Raw genomic sequence first — 16,766 nt, 5'->3', positions numbered from 1 at the left:
TAAATGATAAAGCGAGGAAGGGAAAAGACACTCCAAATACACTTATCTCAGAAACTCCAAACACCACGATCCGCTCTGTAAGTCTGAATGAAATGCTTTCACCGACACTTCCCAAACAGACCAGCAGGCATTTGAAGGAGTCTCACTACAGAAGTATTGATTGCAGCTGGGCGAGGCTGGACCTCGTCTAGCACAGAGAGAGAGAGAATTAACTCCCTCACTGCCGAAAAACACAAAGCACCAACAAGTCAGCTGCGAGAAGTCAGGCTGTGTACTCGTGACGATCTTCGTGGCGACACACCCGTGACAGGGACTCACCACACAGGTACCAGGTATGGCCACTATAAAAAGGACCTGGCAGCATACAGAGGTGCTTCCCAGCCCCATTGTTTTTTCAATATGGGAGATTCACAAGAGCAGCTATCACCTCAGTAAGAACAACTGCTGCAGGAGCTGCCCTCTGGGGAGCCCTCACAACAGGCGGTGCAACGTCGTTCCCGGTCTGGGTCCAGTCGTTCAACTAGGAAGTTCACCGCAAAAAGCTGGAAGGAAGGTCCTATTGTTCGGCGTGATTCTCCGCTGGTTAAGAAGGATTCCTCTGTTTCTACGGTACCACATATTCCAGGGGGTAAGTGGAATCTTCGTGAAAGTTCTACTAATTCTTCTTCTACTTCTCTGTCTATAATTTTTTCAGACCAAGAAATGTTCATTTAAATCAAAACATAAGGAATGTGCCCTATGCAGCAACCCGCTCCCTGATGTATATGTTAAGAAATTGTGCCACCTTGTATTGACAGGGTGATGACGGAAGAAACCCCGCGGTCTTCCTTAGGTCTAAAGACTTTAATTAAAGAAGAAATAGGCAAGGCTTTGCAAGGGAATTCTGAGCCCAGGCATTTTCCTCAGGACTCTCAGCCAGACTCAGACTCATATCTCAGACATTTCTTCCTCTTCCCTCTCTTCCTCTGATAGCGAGTCTGATAGACAATCTTTTCCTCTGAATGAGGTTGATGCCTTGGTAAAAGCTGTCCGAACTACCATGGGCATTGTGGACACTAGACCAGAAAACTCTTTGGAGGATGTAATGTTTGGGAGATTAGGTCAGAAAAAGAAGAGATGTTTCCCCATGAATACTAAAATTAAAGATCTCATTGATAGAGAGTGGCAAAAGCCAGAGAGGAAGGGCAGCATTCCTCCCTCCTTCAAAAGGAGGTATCCGTTTGATGATGCCGCAAGTTCCTCTTGGTCAAAGGCACCAAAGCTAGATGTTGCCATTGCTAAGACATCAAAAAAGTCTTCTCTCCCCTTCGATGACATGAAAGCATTAAGAGACCCCCTGGACAGACGAGCAGATACCTTTTTGAAAGATGCATGGGAGACTACTGCAGGAGCCCTGAAACCAGCAGTAGCAGCCACCTGCACATCCAGAGCCCTGATGGTCTGGCTGGAGCAGCTAGACAACCAACTGAAGAAGGGTGCCTCCAGGAAGGAGATTATTTCTTCCCTTTCCCTAGTGCAGCGGCCTTTCTTGCTGACGCGTCTGCAGACTCAGTTAGACTGGCAGAGAAATCATCAGCTCTATCAAATGCTGCTCGGGGAGCTCTATGACTTAAATGCTGGCCTGGAGATGTACAAACAAAATCTAGACTTTGTACAATTCCTTGTGAGGGGGAATATCTTTTTGGCCAAACCATGGATGGACTTTTGGAAAAAGCTGGAGATCCTAAGAAAGGGTTTCCTTCTGTATCTCTACCCTCTCGTAAGAAATCATTTCGGAGAAAGAAATTTGTCCGAAGAAGATTTTTTAGAACAGGAAAAGTTCGAAGAAAGAGGTCGAAAAGGTAGAGGCCTACTCTTGGGTTCTTCTTCCAAAGATGAGGAAGCCAGGGAAATCACAATCGGCTCAGGTGGGAGGGAGATTGTCGTTGTTTTTCCCGGCTTGGGAACGTATTACAAATAGCAGTTGGATTTTGAGCCTAATTAGATTTGGTCTTAAATTTCAATTTCAAACCCTTCCTTACAGAAGATTCATGATTATTCCCTCTAGCTCCTACCCAGAGCGGCAGACTGCCCCCGTATCGGAGATTCAAGACCTAATAAAGAAAAACGTCCTGATTGAGGTTCCGAAAACTCCCCGAAAACTTCCTGCTCTTTCTAGTCCCCAAACCAGATGGGTACTTCAGGACAATCATAAATTTAAGATCCTTTAATCGTTTTCTTAAAATAGATACCTTTAAAATGAAATAATTAAAAACAACAATAAAATTACTTTTTCCCCACTGTTATATGGTGGTCATGGATCTTACGCATATTACCATGTTCCCATTCATAATGATTATCAAAAGTATTTGAGGGTGGCCATTGAAATAAAAGGGGTAGTTAAACACTTCCAGTATACCGCCCTTCCCTTTGGGTTGGCAATAGCCCCGAGAGTTTTTACCAAACTAGTGGCAGAGGTTATGGCCCATATAAGAGAAAAAGACATCTTGATAATCCCTTACCTTGATGATTTTCTGATAGTGGGGGGCTCCTTTGTACAATGCGAAGCCCACCTTCAAGTGACAACTTCTGTCCTAGAAGGCCTAGGTTGGTTTCTAAATCTGGAAAAATCTAGGTTGACCCCACAAAAGGCTCAACAGTTCCTGGGGGTCATTTTAGATTCAGAAAAACAGTTATGCCATTTGTCAGAGGAAAAGATTGCAAAAATCCAGGGCCTAGTGAAGTAATGTATGGATAGACCCTCCATGTCACTCCGTAGAGCCATGTCATTATTGGGGACCCTGATCTCAAGTTTTACCGCGGTGCATTGGTCCCAATTTCACTCAAGGGCACTTCAATGGCATATATTATATAACGACTCAATTCTAGATGGTCATCTAGACCAGAAATTCACCTTGGCCCCTCGCGCCTTACAAGCCCTTCGTTGGTGGTTGGTATACACTAATCTTTCTAGGGGAGTCCCTTGGGAAAGTAAACCTACTGCAGTCTTGACTACGGATGCAAGTTCTACAGGTTGGGAGCTCATTTTGAAGGTAACTTAATTCAGGGGACCTGGTCAACCAATCAGGTACAGTTTTCCTCAAATGTTAAGGAACTTTTGGTGGTTGATCATGCGCTCAATGGGTTCCTTGTATTTTTACAGGGCCAGGATGTCCGCATACTCTCGGACAGTCAAGTGACAGTAGCATATATAAATCATCAAGGGGGAACCCGTTCAAAAGACTTAATGAGAGTAGCAGACAAACTTCTTCAGAAAGCAGAATAATATTTTCTCTCCCTTTCTGCTGTACATCTAAGAGGAAAAGAAAACGTCAGAGCAGATTTTCTCAGCTGCAATTCCCTAAAAGAAGGAGAATGGTCCTTGAACCCTCAGATATTCTCCTAGATTGTTGCAATGTGTGGTCTTCCAACAGTGGACTTGTTTGCAACAAAATGCAATCGGAAGGTGGCAACGTTTTGTTCTCTAAATCCCAGAGAAAGGCCCCTGGCAGTGGACGCCTTCATGATTCCCTGGGAGATTCCTTTGGCGTATGCATTCCCTCCCATGATCCTGCTTCCGTCAGTCATAAGGAAAATCAGGGCAGACAAAGCCAGAATAATCCTTATATGCCCCTTTTGGCCCAAGAGACCATGGTTCTCTTGGCTCCGGAGAATGTCAATATCAGACTCCTGGGTCCTTCCGGAGATTCCGGACCTTCTCACTCAGGGTCCGGTTTCCCATCCTCCAACCTCAAATCTCCATTTAACGGCATGGAATTTGAAAGGGCACTGTTAACCAGCAAAGGGTTTTCCACGGATTTAGTAAACACTCTCCTATGTAGCAGAAAGCCTGTTACTACCCGCATCTACGCTAGAACTTGGAGGAAGTTCCTGTCCTTTTCAGAATTCAAACCAGAGGATGGGATCCCTATTGGGAAGATACTAGAATTTCTACAGCGGGGTTTAGAACAGGGCCTAACCACTACTACATTGAAAGTACAAGTTTCGGCTTTAGGAGCCTTATTTTCTTTTGATATAGCGGCTACTTATTGGGTAGCACGGTTTATAAAAGCCTCTTTCAGGTGTAGACCTATTATTAAATCCAGATCCTCTCCCTGGGATTTAAACCTGGTCTTAAATGCCTTGACTAACCGTCCCTTCGAGCCCCTAGATTCAACCTCCCATAAAATTATTCTTCTTAAAACAGCCCTGTTAGTTGCCCTAACTTCGGCCAGAAGAGTAAGTGACATACAGGCTCTTTCTATATCCCCACCGTTTACTCGAATTCTGGATGATAGAATTGTACTAAGGCCTGACCCAGCCTTTCTTCCAAAAGTAGTCTCACAATTTCATAGGACTCAAGAGGTAAATCTTCCAACTTTTTGTTTTCCCCCTAAAAATCAGAAAGAGGAGAAACTACACACATTAGATGTTAGGAGGTGCGTAATTAAATATCTGGAGGTCTCACAGAGTTTTAGGAAAGATAGTTCCCTATTTATATGCCATCAGGGGGCTAGGAAAGGTTGTAAAGCTTCAAAATCTACAATTGCGAGGTGGATTAGAGAGGCCATCACCCTTGCCTACTCTTCGGGAGATAAGGAAGTACCGGAGGGGTTGAGGGCACACTCCACCAGAGCAGTAGCAACTTCCTGGGTCGAGAAGATGGGGGTTTCCATCGTAGACATATGTAAGGCTGCCACCTTGTCTTCTTCCTCCACCTTCTATAGGCATTATAGGTTAGATTTGGGTGATTCCTCTGATCTCACTTTTGGGAGAAGGGTGCTTTAGGCTGTGGTCCCTCCCTAATCTTCTTCGTCTCTGTAATTCTCTCGTGGTGCTGTCATGGGAGTACGAATAAAGCCTTAGTTACTTACCGGTAATAGTATTTTTCGGAGCCCATGACAGCACCCTTATATTCCCTCCCTTGACTGGTGTTTTGCACCCCCGTAAGGCTATTTTCCTTTTTTGCACCCTCGGGGGAAGTTAAAGTCATTGGCTTAAAATGAATATTGTCTTTTTGTCTTGTTGTAATTAACCTTGGCGGACCTCTCATGCTCTGTTAACTTAAACTGAGGCGGGAGAGAGGTGCCGCCCTTTTTAACCTGTAGGTTTCCTGTCCTTGATGGGCAGATCCTCTCTCTCATGGTGCGGTCATGGGCTCCGAAAAATCCCGTTACCGGTAAGTAACTAAGGCTTTTCTCTCCAATCCCCCGAACATCACATCTTGTATGGTTCTGGGCTCCTTAATATCAGGGCTACAATGAATATTGAGGACTAGTTTATCCGCGTCCTTTGCTGGAAAACAAGGGTGGCCCTCATCGTCTGAGGAGGAGAAGGAAGATGAGACATCCAAATAAGACACCTCTAATTCACCATCTTCCAAGTCCTCATCTGAGCTTGTAACAAACTTCTCAGCAGGAGTGTAAAGGGTCCTCATTAGGGACGAAGATTCTTCCGCTACTGTTTTCTCTATGCAGGGCTGGCACAGCTTTTTGCTATAGTTTAAGTTTTGCACCGCATGCATTCTTTATTCGATTTACACAGCCCTTTCCTAGGGCAGAGCATTAAAAAATGTGAAGGGGAAAAAAAAACAAAAACGAGGGATGTTTAACTCACCCATGTTACACGAATGCCGCTAGGTTCAGATAGGGGCAAGACAAGTTACACAAATTCTTTGGAATCCTGGGGGAACAGTTACTCACCATAGACAATGTGCTGCAGCTTCTCTCAGGCACACAGGGGTACTGACCCTCAGGCACAGACACGTAGGTTGTTTCACTTGCTGACCAGACACACTTGACAAGAGTCCTCAAACGGTAGAACAGTAGCATTTAATAAGAAGCCGACAGCACAGTTCTAGTTCAAAGGCACATTAATGAACACAGCATTCTTTATAGCACAGTGAGATTGGGGGGGGAAGCTTGCTGAGGGAGATGATCCCTGTGACACCATTTGTTCCAGTCCTTATCTTTCTGCCTGACAATTCTCTGCACTTAGTTCAGGAACTCTACCTGACCTGTGCTTAGGCTTTTCTCCTCACTTGAATCCTTTACACTACCAGGGGTGTTCTGTATCTCACAGAAGCGCATACCACCTTTCTCTTTGGCTCCAGCTAGACAGTAGACTTCCCCAGATCCCCCGGGGGCTCTGCTAAAATTCTCCCCTTCTCCTGTGACTGTTAACCCCTCTAGTTGAGGAATGCTTTTAAAGCAACAGCACTACTTCTGCATGTCACACCCACCACAGTAGCAGGAACTACCGTGCATGGAGGGGCTGCCCCTTCTGCTGTATCTTTGATCTGACTCTCCTCTATTCTCCCCACAAGATCACTGGTGGTGCAGCTAAGAATGGTAGGGGAGGAACACCTTATATAATAGCACGTGCCTTTTTAAAAAGTTTCTGCCTTTATTGGTGGCTATGCCCCCAGAAGTGACATTAGACGCCAGCCACTTCATGTGAGCACGATGTACTGCGATTTATTCCAGCCTGGACCGTGGCATTTTCCTGTGGAACAGGGCATCTGGGGCCCCGATGAGTATGCAATACTGCAGACTGCACCCCCATCCCTCCCACCCTTGGAAGATTTGCCTGGAGCTCCTGTAATCGCCAGGTGAGGGGAGTCCTGTGTCACACAGGGGAGCGCCATCAGCTCTCCCCAGTATACAGCGGCGTTTTACCCGATTTCCCCACCCCGAAACTAGGGGAGAACTGAATCCAGTATCCCTGTTGTCTCCAAGGCTATAGGTCTCCCTCCAAGGACAGTAAACCACGGAAGTGGGAAGAGAGGCTCCGCCTTTTAAATCTGTAGGTTTCCTGTCCTTGGGGCCGATCCCCTCATATGGTGCTGTCATGGGGAGGGGGAAAAAATGAATTCTAGTGGGAAAAGAAAAAACTCAACCTCACCATTCAATATGTTAAGACAATTGAATGCTTTTAATTTATGCCCACAAATGGATGGTTGGGCAAGTTTGGGGTGGGGAGGGGGTGGGGTGGGAGAGGGCAAAACTTTATAGATGGGGATCAGATCTGTGTACCCTAATGAGACATGCAGAAGTAGTGCTGTTGCTTTAAGAGCATTCAGCAACTATTAGAAGTAACAAGCACAGGAGACAGGAAGTGTTGTGCTCCAGAAACATCCAGCAACTAGAGAGGTTAACACAGTCACAGGAGAAGGAGTGTTTTAGCAGAGCCCCAGGGTAATTGTGGGGAAGTTGTTTACGGTCTGGCTGGAGCCGAAGAGAAAGGTGGCTTATGATCTGTATCTCACAGAAGGCAAGGGAACAGAATTCAGGTCAGGAGGGAAGCTAAACAAAGGTCAGTTAGGCTCCCTGAGCCAACAGTGTGGCGTATTATTGACCAGGAAGATAAGGACTGGAAGGAATCCTGTCAGATCTCCCTCATCACACCCCCCTCTCCATGCAGGATAAAGAATACTGTGCACTATTGAGTTCTTGTGAAGAAAAAGCCTGTGGTTGTGTATACATTAAAACTGTGCTACTGGATAATATACTGTACTGCAAAGGAGACTGTACTGTTATTACTGGTTTCTATTGCTCAAAGACATTTGCATTGCACTGGATGTGCCTCATTAAATGTTACTGTTCTACTGTTTATGAAGACTCTTGTCAGATGTGTCTGGTCAGCAACTAAATCTATCGCGTGCCTGAGAGAAGTTGCAGCCTATGGTCGCTTTGACTAATGGTTTCTCCAGGATGCCAACAAATTCATGCAACCGGTCTCACCCCCATCTGGACTTAGGCGGCGTTCGTGTAACACTAACTTTTAGGATAAACTAGAATGGAGATCACAAGTCCTCATCCATCAGTGTCTGACCTCACAAATGTGATATACTGGTGCAAGCAAAAATTCCAATAGACACCTCAAAAATGTTTTAGAAACTCCCCTGAAGAGCAAAGCCATTATTCCAGCACAAGAGGGACAGACTCCATATTAATGCCTTTGGATTTATAAAGAATGGCCAGAGAAGACCCTGTAGCTGTAATATGTAGGTGTTCCAATACTTTTCTCCATGTACTTTAATTTTGAAGATTTGCCGCTTCTGTCAAGAACATGACAAGGTAAACCAATACTTTTCCATCATTTATTTAATCCAATTTACATTAAAAAAGTCACTCAAGGATATTTACATAACAAAAAAAAAAAAATGTTTATTTGGTTTCCAGGAAAACCCAGAATACCCTCCCACCCCACCCTCCTTTCCCTTTACAAAAACTTGGGCCGGAGCATTCCCACCAAGTAGTTTGACCATAAAACCTGAGTCCATCCAAAATGTCTATTAAAAAGGCATTTAAGGATCTACAAAGTTTAAAATAGAATACATCCACTAACGCAAAGACAGACAATACATAAATGTCAGGTATGAAGTTCTGTGGAGGAATTGTCAAGATAAATATCTGTTACACTGCACAATTTGCTTGGAGGACATCGCTTGCTCCAGTCAGTCATTCAGCTTCATGATGGATCAGGCACACAATTGTTGACACTGACAGTCACAGGGCATTTGCGGGTTTTTTCTAGCTCCTCTTGTGTCGCATTTATGAATTGAGTTCTCTCTGCATTTCATTCATCTCCTTCATCTGGAAAAAAAAAAAAGTTAGAAGGCACAATGGCAGACCCCTTAAAACATTTCTTAGCCGATTAATAAGGAAACCAATGGCCAAGAGATTGTATGAGACATTATGGCTCTTGTGATAGCAATTGGGTATTGCTTAAATGTTCACAAGTTTCTCTGCACATTAACTTATCACTTCAGCCCCACTATATGACCCTCTGATCGCTTTTAATATATTAAGCCCATTAGTCACTTAGTTAGACCTTGGGATCATTGTTCAGCCCTCGGAAAGTCATAGATACCAAGTTGCATGTATCAAGACCAATGACATCACAGAAAGGTGGGGAGGAAATTTCCATTCCTTACCTCGGCCTTCTCATATTTGCCCTTCTTCCTTCGTGTGATGATCAAGACCACTATTCCTGCCACAATAGCCACAACCACCACCACGATGACGGCAATCACACCAGCGGTCAGGCGTTTCATTTTCAGCTCGTGAGGCTTCTCATCAATGTACATGATAACCGGGTCTTTAACCAAGAAGTTTTTGCCATTGATTTGGATTTGAAATGGATTGTCAGCTTGCATGAGGTTGTCTCCCTTAATCTAGAGGAGAAAGCATTTCACATTTAGCACAGCTCATTCCACAAACGCCATCACTGTTCCATCCAATACCGCCATGACGTTAGGAATTAGGGCTCACTGACAAAACCGCATTAGATGCAGAATATGGAGACACTTACATCCTTCTCCATGTAGTAGCCAACATCGGCAATGTCAACTTCACCGGCAGCCCTTGCGGTGGAATTTTGCTTCAAATCTATGTAGATATAAGTGTTTTGCATCTGTAGAGAACAAAGTGGGTAGAGTTGTAAAAGGTGTATATTGCCTGTCAATGGCATTTCCTACAAGTGTCCTGCTAATAAACTGATTGATTTCATATAAGGCCAGGTCCCACTAATAAAACAGGAGTCCTGTATGCCATTTACAAGGAGGGGCAGGCAGTCAAGCATGTGTGGATCTGTTCAATGACTATGGGACAGATTGGGTAAGCTGAGCTCCGACATCAATCCCATAGACAATGAAGCAACAATGTGCACACTTGACCAGTGCTTAAAGGGCATTTGGGGACCCAGGCTTCAGCTAATCCAGACATTGTCAAGCATAAAATAGTTGGCAGACACTGACAAATTCGCAAGATGCATGGAGAAAAAAAAAATAAATGTGAAGTCTCTCACCTCAATATTGTCAATGTACTTCGCAGGCAGCTTGTAACGGGTTGTGATCAAGTTCCTTAGTGCCCTGTTATATGGAAGAAAGTGTGAATTTAGCTTAAAAAAAAAAAAAATTAAATATATATTTGATAAAAATGTAACTTACGTATCCAAATCTACATTGGACACATCGACAGAGTTATTGCGCTGCATTTCGACAATTACCCAGCTGTAAAAGAGGGAGAAAAATAAAAAAAATGTTAAGATGTGGCATCTATCCATCCCCATCTGGTGTCAGATCTACTAGTGGTGAACTGTAAAGAGGAAAAAAAAAAAAAAAAAGACTGACCGAACATCTAAACACCATGCATTGATCTAATGCAGTTAGGCAAAAGTTTACAGAACAGAGCATGAGGGTCTTAGTTTAACATTGTGATCACTGTATGAAGCCACTGCCACTTCACAGCAAACCTTAGTGGGTCCCTAACTTTTTAAAGCCCTGCTGGCACACTGGCGCAATAAGTTAGGGAACTACTAAGCTGTTTGCTGTGATGAGGCAGTGGCGTCACAGTCTGGCCAGATTATTAAACCAAGACACTCATGTTCAGTTTTGTAAATTTTTGCGATTGATAAATGGGGCATGGCTTCACTTAAAAAGGAGACTTTGCCCAATACTGCCAGAAATTTATGCCAGATTTCTGGCAAACATAGTAAGCCAAGTGCATTGGCATCACAGCTGAGCCCAGTGATGGGCTGCAGCGGTCACACACACAGTAGTTATGACATCACGCCGCCTCTGAAGAGTCACTGGAGAAGGGGAAGGTAATGAAGAATTTGTTTTTAACATGAGCGAGCCAATTGCTCTTAAAAAGGGTTTTCCATTCATAATTTAAGTGATAGACTGCATAAGAGAAAATGTGCAACATGTCAATGCGCCACTATACTAATTGGCACGATTTCAGACTGCTTGGATTAAGTTTACACAGTAACAATAAAAGAGACTTCGTAAATGGACACATTTGACCAATGGACTTTTTGGTCAGTGATATATTATGGTTTGGATTTAGCTTTTCTATAGGAATGGAAAAAACACCACAAAAAAAATAAAAAAAGACAAAAAACACTTCACAGGTTGACACTTACTAAGTTCTAACCAGCTCAGGACACTTCTTGGTTTGTATGGCTTCCTTTTCAGTTCTTCTGACACCAGCCGAGTTGACGCACCAGCAGGTCTCTGTACCATTGCACTGTCTTGCTTTAAAGGCACCATTATCTTCACAGTCAGGATTGTAGAGGCCGTCGTTGTCAATAATGGCATTTGGAGGTCTCTGTCTTCTCCCGGCTTTTGTACCAATGCTTTCCTTCTTCATTAGCAGGCATTTTGGAATCACTGTAAATGAAAAAAATAAATCTTTATGTGGAAAGGTATAAAATAACTTCTATAGTTTGAATGTTATCTGCTTTGCAGGATTTAAAGTACCGAATATGTGTAATACTTACATTTAGTGCAGTCCACCTGCTTTGCGTCAGGACCTATATTGAGGGTGCATACGCAGTTAGAAGTACCACTGCCTCCAGAAGGGTTACATTTACCATCAAAGTGTGTGTCACATTTGCATTCTGTAGAGGAAAAGATATTGTACTTTTAACTTACATCAGAAATACCGAGATTGAATACAAATCATACTATACACGCTTGGAATTACAAGCACAGAAAACCACTCAATTGCAGCCCACACCTCAAATAATGATCCAGTGAGAGCAGTTATGGCCCTCACTATGGAGTTACTGATTAAATACTGCTCAAACCGGTGCCAAGTACAACAATTCCCTGACCACCGGCAGATCTTCTGAACTTATAGTTGTCTACAATAGAGTCTACAGTTTAGGAGCCCCCACTGGCAGCAGTGCAGTTCTGTGATGTGACATGCTTCTGCTTGGATAGCACATTAACCAGTACATATTTGCAGCCCCTGAAATGTATTAATCTTACGACGCACAGGATTTGCACCTCATGAAAGTATTCTGGAACATTGTAAAACTGCCCTGGAAGACCATGTAACACAAACACATTGATCTGATTACATGTACAGTGCCCCCTTTAAAAACAACCTCTTCTCTTGATGAGATCACCATTTTTAATTGGGTTTTTCTACTACCCACATGTGGCACTTTCTTGACCCTTTGTATGGCCAAAATGAAGCACAGGTCAGCATGGACAAGGAAGGAGCCACAAAAGAGCGACCTGTAAAGCTTTGGATCTCTCGTTTTTGCAGAGCAATTGCATACTCTGGTTACATACAGAAGCTTCCCTTGGCTGGTGTTCCTAGTTTGGGACCAGAGCCTCAGTCTGCCCTTATTCACACAGAGGTCAACTTTGACACATGGTAAGGGTTTTAATATTAGACAGTAGGTTCTATCCCAAATGGGTTCACCCTGTCACTGGTGGGATAGCTTTCATACTATTTTTGATCAAAAACTGTTACATTTTATTTAAATGCACTTGTTTTTTATGCATTTACAGCAGGGTTTATTTTCATTTTGCTTCTTGTAGGTTTTTCTGGTTACATACAGTGCAGGGATCATGGCACCGCTTAAGGAGTAGAAGGAACCAAGAGAGGAGTTGTTAAGTGTTAAGGCATATGTGAAGCTGCTCATGACCAGAGATGAGCCCGTGTCAGAAGCTGGAGCACAACCCAGCCACTATTTAAGGAATGAGCCATTGTTTGAATTGCACGGTGGCCATGTTGGGTAGAAGGAGATTGAGAGTAGAAGGTACAATACACTGAAGGAGAGGGCAAGCCATGGAGGAGTGCAAGATGAGTGATCTAGATCTAAGGAGGAAGGCCAAATATTTTTCGATTGTCCAAGCCTGCCATGACCATGTCAGTGGGGGCCTCCCAACAACCAAATGACAGATCAAAGACATTAAGATTTTTCTTGTTCCTGGGAGAACTGCCAGAGCCAGCAAGCAAAAAATAATCAAATACCTGTTGGCCAAATGGCTCTTGCCTGACCCCAATACACAGGAATGCTCAGCCCAGCATTCCAGTGTTCTTTGAGGAAAGGCAAAAGACATTGCCAGAATTGTCTGGCAGCAGCTTATCTGCCCACAGGACAAGAGTTTGGAGAGATTTGGAATTCAATCTAAGTCTCCAACCACAGCAGGAGAGTGAGCTGGGACTATACACATTAGATGGTTGGCCAATGTTATTGCAATCAATGGTATCGGAGCTTTTACTCCCTTTATGGAAAAAAAAAAAAAAAAAAAAAACACGCCCTTCATTTTGCCAAAAGGGATCAGCCATCATATGGCCAGCCCAAGTCTAGGTGTAAGAAGCAGTCCAATATGTCCCAAGTACTTGGAATCAATGGAGAGGTCATGCAACCGTTCTGTTATATGAAGGCCAGTACATCATTTAGAGGCAACCCATCACAGTTCAACCAATTCTTTTGCCATTTTGGATACTTGTCTGAATTTAAAATTTTACACCATTTCCTGTACCACAACAGAAATCAAACCATCTCAAACACAAGCCTGAAATAAACACATCAGTTACTGCAGGTGTGATCTACACACACTCAAGTCTAAAAGCCACCATACAGAAACAGTCTAATGTGTATGGGGGCCTCCCAACTCTCCCCCGAAAGACGTGCCAGATACTTCGGTCCTTCAAACAGCAGATTTCTAATGGCTGATACTTTGTTCACTAGGAGGTTAAGCTGCCGCCAGAGGGGCCTGGCAGCGGCACCAAGTATTCCTGTGTATGGGGAATTCAGGAACAATAGCTGTCAGCCGCATGATTACCTAAGCAAAGTCATCCAACAACCATCTATTGTGTTTGGAGGATTAGGGAGCTTAAAGAAAAGGGTAATAACTGATGGAAAAAAAAAAAATATATATAATATATCTCAAAAGTCACTGAAATCCCTCCATATCACTTAAATCTAACTAACTGTCTTTTGCCCATATGTGCCATTCTACCATGATAACATTGTACTGCTGTGTACACTTAGTCTTTCACTATGGAAACGTTTAAACGCCACAGTCAGCAAACATTTGAGAGACACCCCTTACCAACCAGGATGCCATGATGGACAGGTGTAAAAATAACATCTCCCCTTGTGTTTTAAGTGTCACACTGCCCAAGTGGTCTTAATATTTTTGCATTAATGAATAGAAGTAAAAGTTTCGCAGAATATTGAGCTACATTGTTAAGTGCTATATGCTAAACTTTACATTCTAGTCATGCTGATGGCATTACCATCCACACTGAAAGCTCCCCTCCCTCACCAGACCCCATTCACCACAATACAGAGGCATAATAGACAAGTCTATACTATAAGACAGCCCCAGGTACAGTCACTGCCGCTCCCTGTAACGTCACAGGTGTAAGCAGGGATAAATAGGGCCATCTGCCACCCTCCCCCTGAGGGAGCACAGCCCAGCGCCATTTTGTTATAGAGCCGCACCTCATACAGTGCAGCCTGGGCGGGAAGCTGCCCTCATGCCAGGCGGCACAAGAACAGCCATGAAACCATCCAGGTATGAGGTATGCTCATATGATAGAAGCAGAGCAGACAAGGAGAAGATAACGGTTCAGAGGCGCTATGCTATCTTATCAGCACCAGCTGCAGATAATACACCTTCCTATCTCTTATCATTGATTATACAGTTACATATACCTGCCATCTACTGGAAGTCAAACAAACATTCTTCCAATGTGCACTTAGACCAATATTTTAAAAGCAAAAAGGGGTAAGGGGAGCAAGCAACAAGTCCCTTCACATTGCTTTTGGTCACATTAAAACAGTGATTTTACCAGGTTTTAGAATATTGGAAAGGAGAAAAAAAAACAAAAAAAACAAAACACAAATATACCAGAGCATAGTAGTCCAAGGAAGCCCAAAAGTAAAGAACATTCATTAAAGACCTATAACCGTTGGGGATCGTGGTGGACATCTCACATTGGGGCTCAGAGTTTAATTTTCACATTACTATTGATAACGTTTTGATTCCCATTTTATGCAATAGTTTGGCAAGTGTACATATCAGAAAATCAAGCCAATCAATACGGGTGGGGATAACCCTAGAGAACCACATTTAGAGACACTACAACGCCCAGCAGGCTTGCCCACATTAGTGGATGTGATGGGGTCCCAGGATTGCACTTGTTACATTGTATCACTCAGATTCCATGGAAATCAAAGCTGGATACACCTTATCCTGGCCGACTGGGGGAGGGGGATCAGGGTACAGCACTGGATTATGCACCCCCCCATGGGAACCCACAGGGGCTTGTGCAGGGACTTACCTTGGCTTTGAGCCTGTGTGATGAGGATACAGCAGAACAGGGCAGCTGCCAGCCATAACATAGTGGAGGTCTTCATCTTCCTGGACTGCTCTGCCTTGATTATGTCCTTTGGGGTCTGATCCCTCAGAGCCTTCACCTGCAGCAGCTTCCTACTCCTCCTCCTTATACCAGGGCAGACCGGTCCGACAGGTCCCTCCCTGAATCACAAACAAGGACGAAATTTCTGTTCTCTAGTTACACCTGGATACTCTGCAGCTCCCCCTCCCCCACCGAAACCAGTGCCCTGGGGGGTTCTGTGCAGATCCTTAGAACAGGAGCAGCAGGAGGAAGCTCAGAGCCTGGGATCCAGCTGTAAGACCCTGCAGACGACAAAGGACCAGGTCTCCAGAAAGAAGAGTGCAAACCCCAGGGGCTCCTGCAGGTGAGTTATATAGAAGAGTGCAGTGATGTCACAGGTCACCTGGCTGAAACTAGGAGTGGTGACTCACCTGGGCAGGAAGGAGGGAAGTCTCCAGCACTGCCTGCTCTGTGTCATCTGTGACCCTCTGCCCACAGGGAAACTCTCTGCATTCTCCCCACAGCCACCCCACAGTCTGCTGAAACTTATTACTCACCTACAAAAGTCTCTGGCCCAAATGAGTAAATAAACTGCAAAGGTTTCTGTGGTTTGTGTGTTACCTATAAGAAGCAGTAATGATCAAAAAAAGAAAATAAATATGGCAATCCTTAATCATTGGAAGCAGGCTTGTAAATATTTTACATGTTTGTAAAAAAAAATGCTGTACTTCTGTAATTATGAAAATTCAAGGGAAAAAGTGTCAAGTCTCAAAAAGTCTCAGCTTATACGAAGTATGAATAAAATGAAAAAATAAAATATTAAAAATATACAGTTTTCCTTTATACTTTGTATGCATATAATATATATTAAAGATAAATATACAAATAAATATCTAAAACAAAACTAATATATAATAGGTATTATATATTATTATAATGTATCTAGTGTATGTATGTTTGTGTGTGTGCGTATATATATATAGATAGATAGATAGATATATGTGTATATATATATATATAACAGATAACTACAATGGCCATCAATGCAAGATTCATCAAAGCAATTATGGCAGAATGCTGTCATAAATCACGTTTAAAAGTAAAAAAATCTTTGCCCAATGCAGATTTCTGCAGAAATTTTAGGATTTCTGGGCCACATTCACACGTTCAGCATTTGGTCAGTATTTTACATCATTTGTAAACCAACCAAAGCCAGGAGTGGAACAATCAGAGGAAAAGTATAAGAGAAACACGTCACAACTTCTGTATTTTTCTTTCACCCACTCCTGGTTTTGGCTTACAAATATTGATATAAAATACTGACCAAATACTGACCGTGTGAATGTGGCCTTGGCATTCTCACACCAGTTTCGCCCAGCTCTGACAAAATGGGAGGAGTTGGAGCGGGACAGTGGTGTGACACCATATATCATCTAAACCATGATGAGGTGTGACGTACCTAATGCCAGAAATATTATTCCAGTCTCCGACTAGAGTAGGTGTTGTGACGGTTCACACAGAGGAGCACACCACTTATCAGACCGTCCTGATTCATTAAGAGCATCTGAATTCAACACATCCTTTTATGAAGACAGATGTGAACATCGCTGTGCTTGATAAATCAGAGAT

The 16,766-nt window shown here is 43.4% G+C and overlaps 1 protein-coding gene across 1 annotated transcript; it reads right to left on the bottom strand.

The window, feature by feature from the left end:
* Nucleotides 1-8,066: 8,066 nt before the first annotated feature.
* EPCAM (epithelial cell adhesion molecule) lies at nt 8,067-15,506 on the bottom strand. Its single transcript, XM_073672081.1, has 8 exons — nt 15,081-15,506; nt 11,266-11,385; nt 10,909-11,155; nt 9,932-9,994; nt 9,790-9,853; nt 9,295-9,396; nt 8,918-9,157; nt 8,067-8,576 (listed from the first exon to the last, which is right to left on the bottom strand). Exons 1-8 carry the CDS (start codon nt 15,154-15,156, stop codon nt 8,535-8,537), a joined length of 954 nt encoding a protein of 317 aa, XP_073528182.1. The 5' UTR covers nt 15,157-15,506; the 3' UTR covers nt 8,067-8,534.
* Between the last annotated feature and the right edge of the window lie 1,260 nt (nt 15,507-16,766).

The sequence above is a fragment of the Phyllobates terribilis genome, unplaced genomic scaffold (assembly GCF_046119375.1).
Source record: "Phyllobates terribilis strain yellow unplaced genomic scaffold, ASM4611937v1 Scaffold_3__8_contigs__length_932513732, whole genome shotgun sequence".
Taxonomy (NCBI): Eukaryota; Metazoa; Chordata; class Amphibia; order Anura; family Dendrobatidae; genus Phyllobates; species Phyllobates terribilis.
Note: the sequence above shows the minus strand (reverse complement) of the source record. Positions and strands in the feature narration are given on the sequence as shown.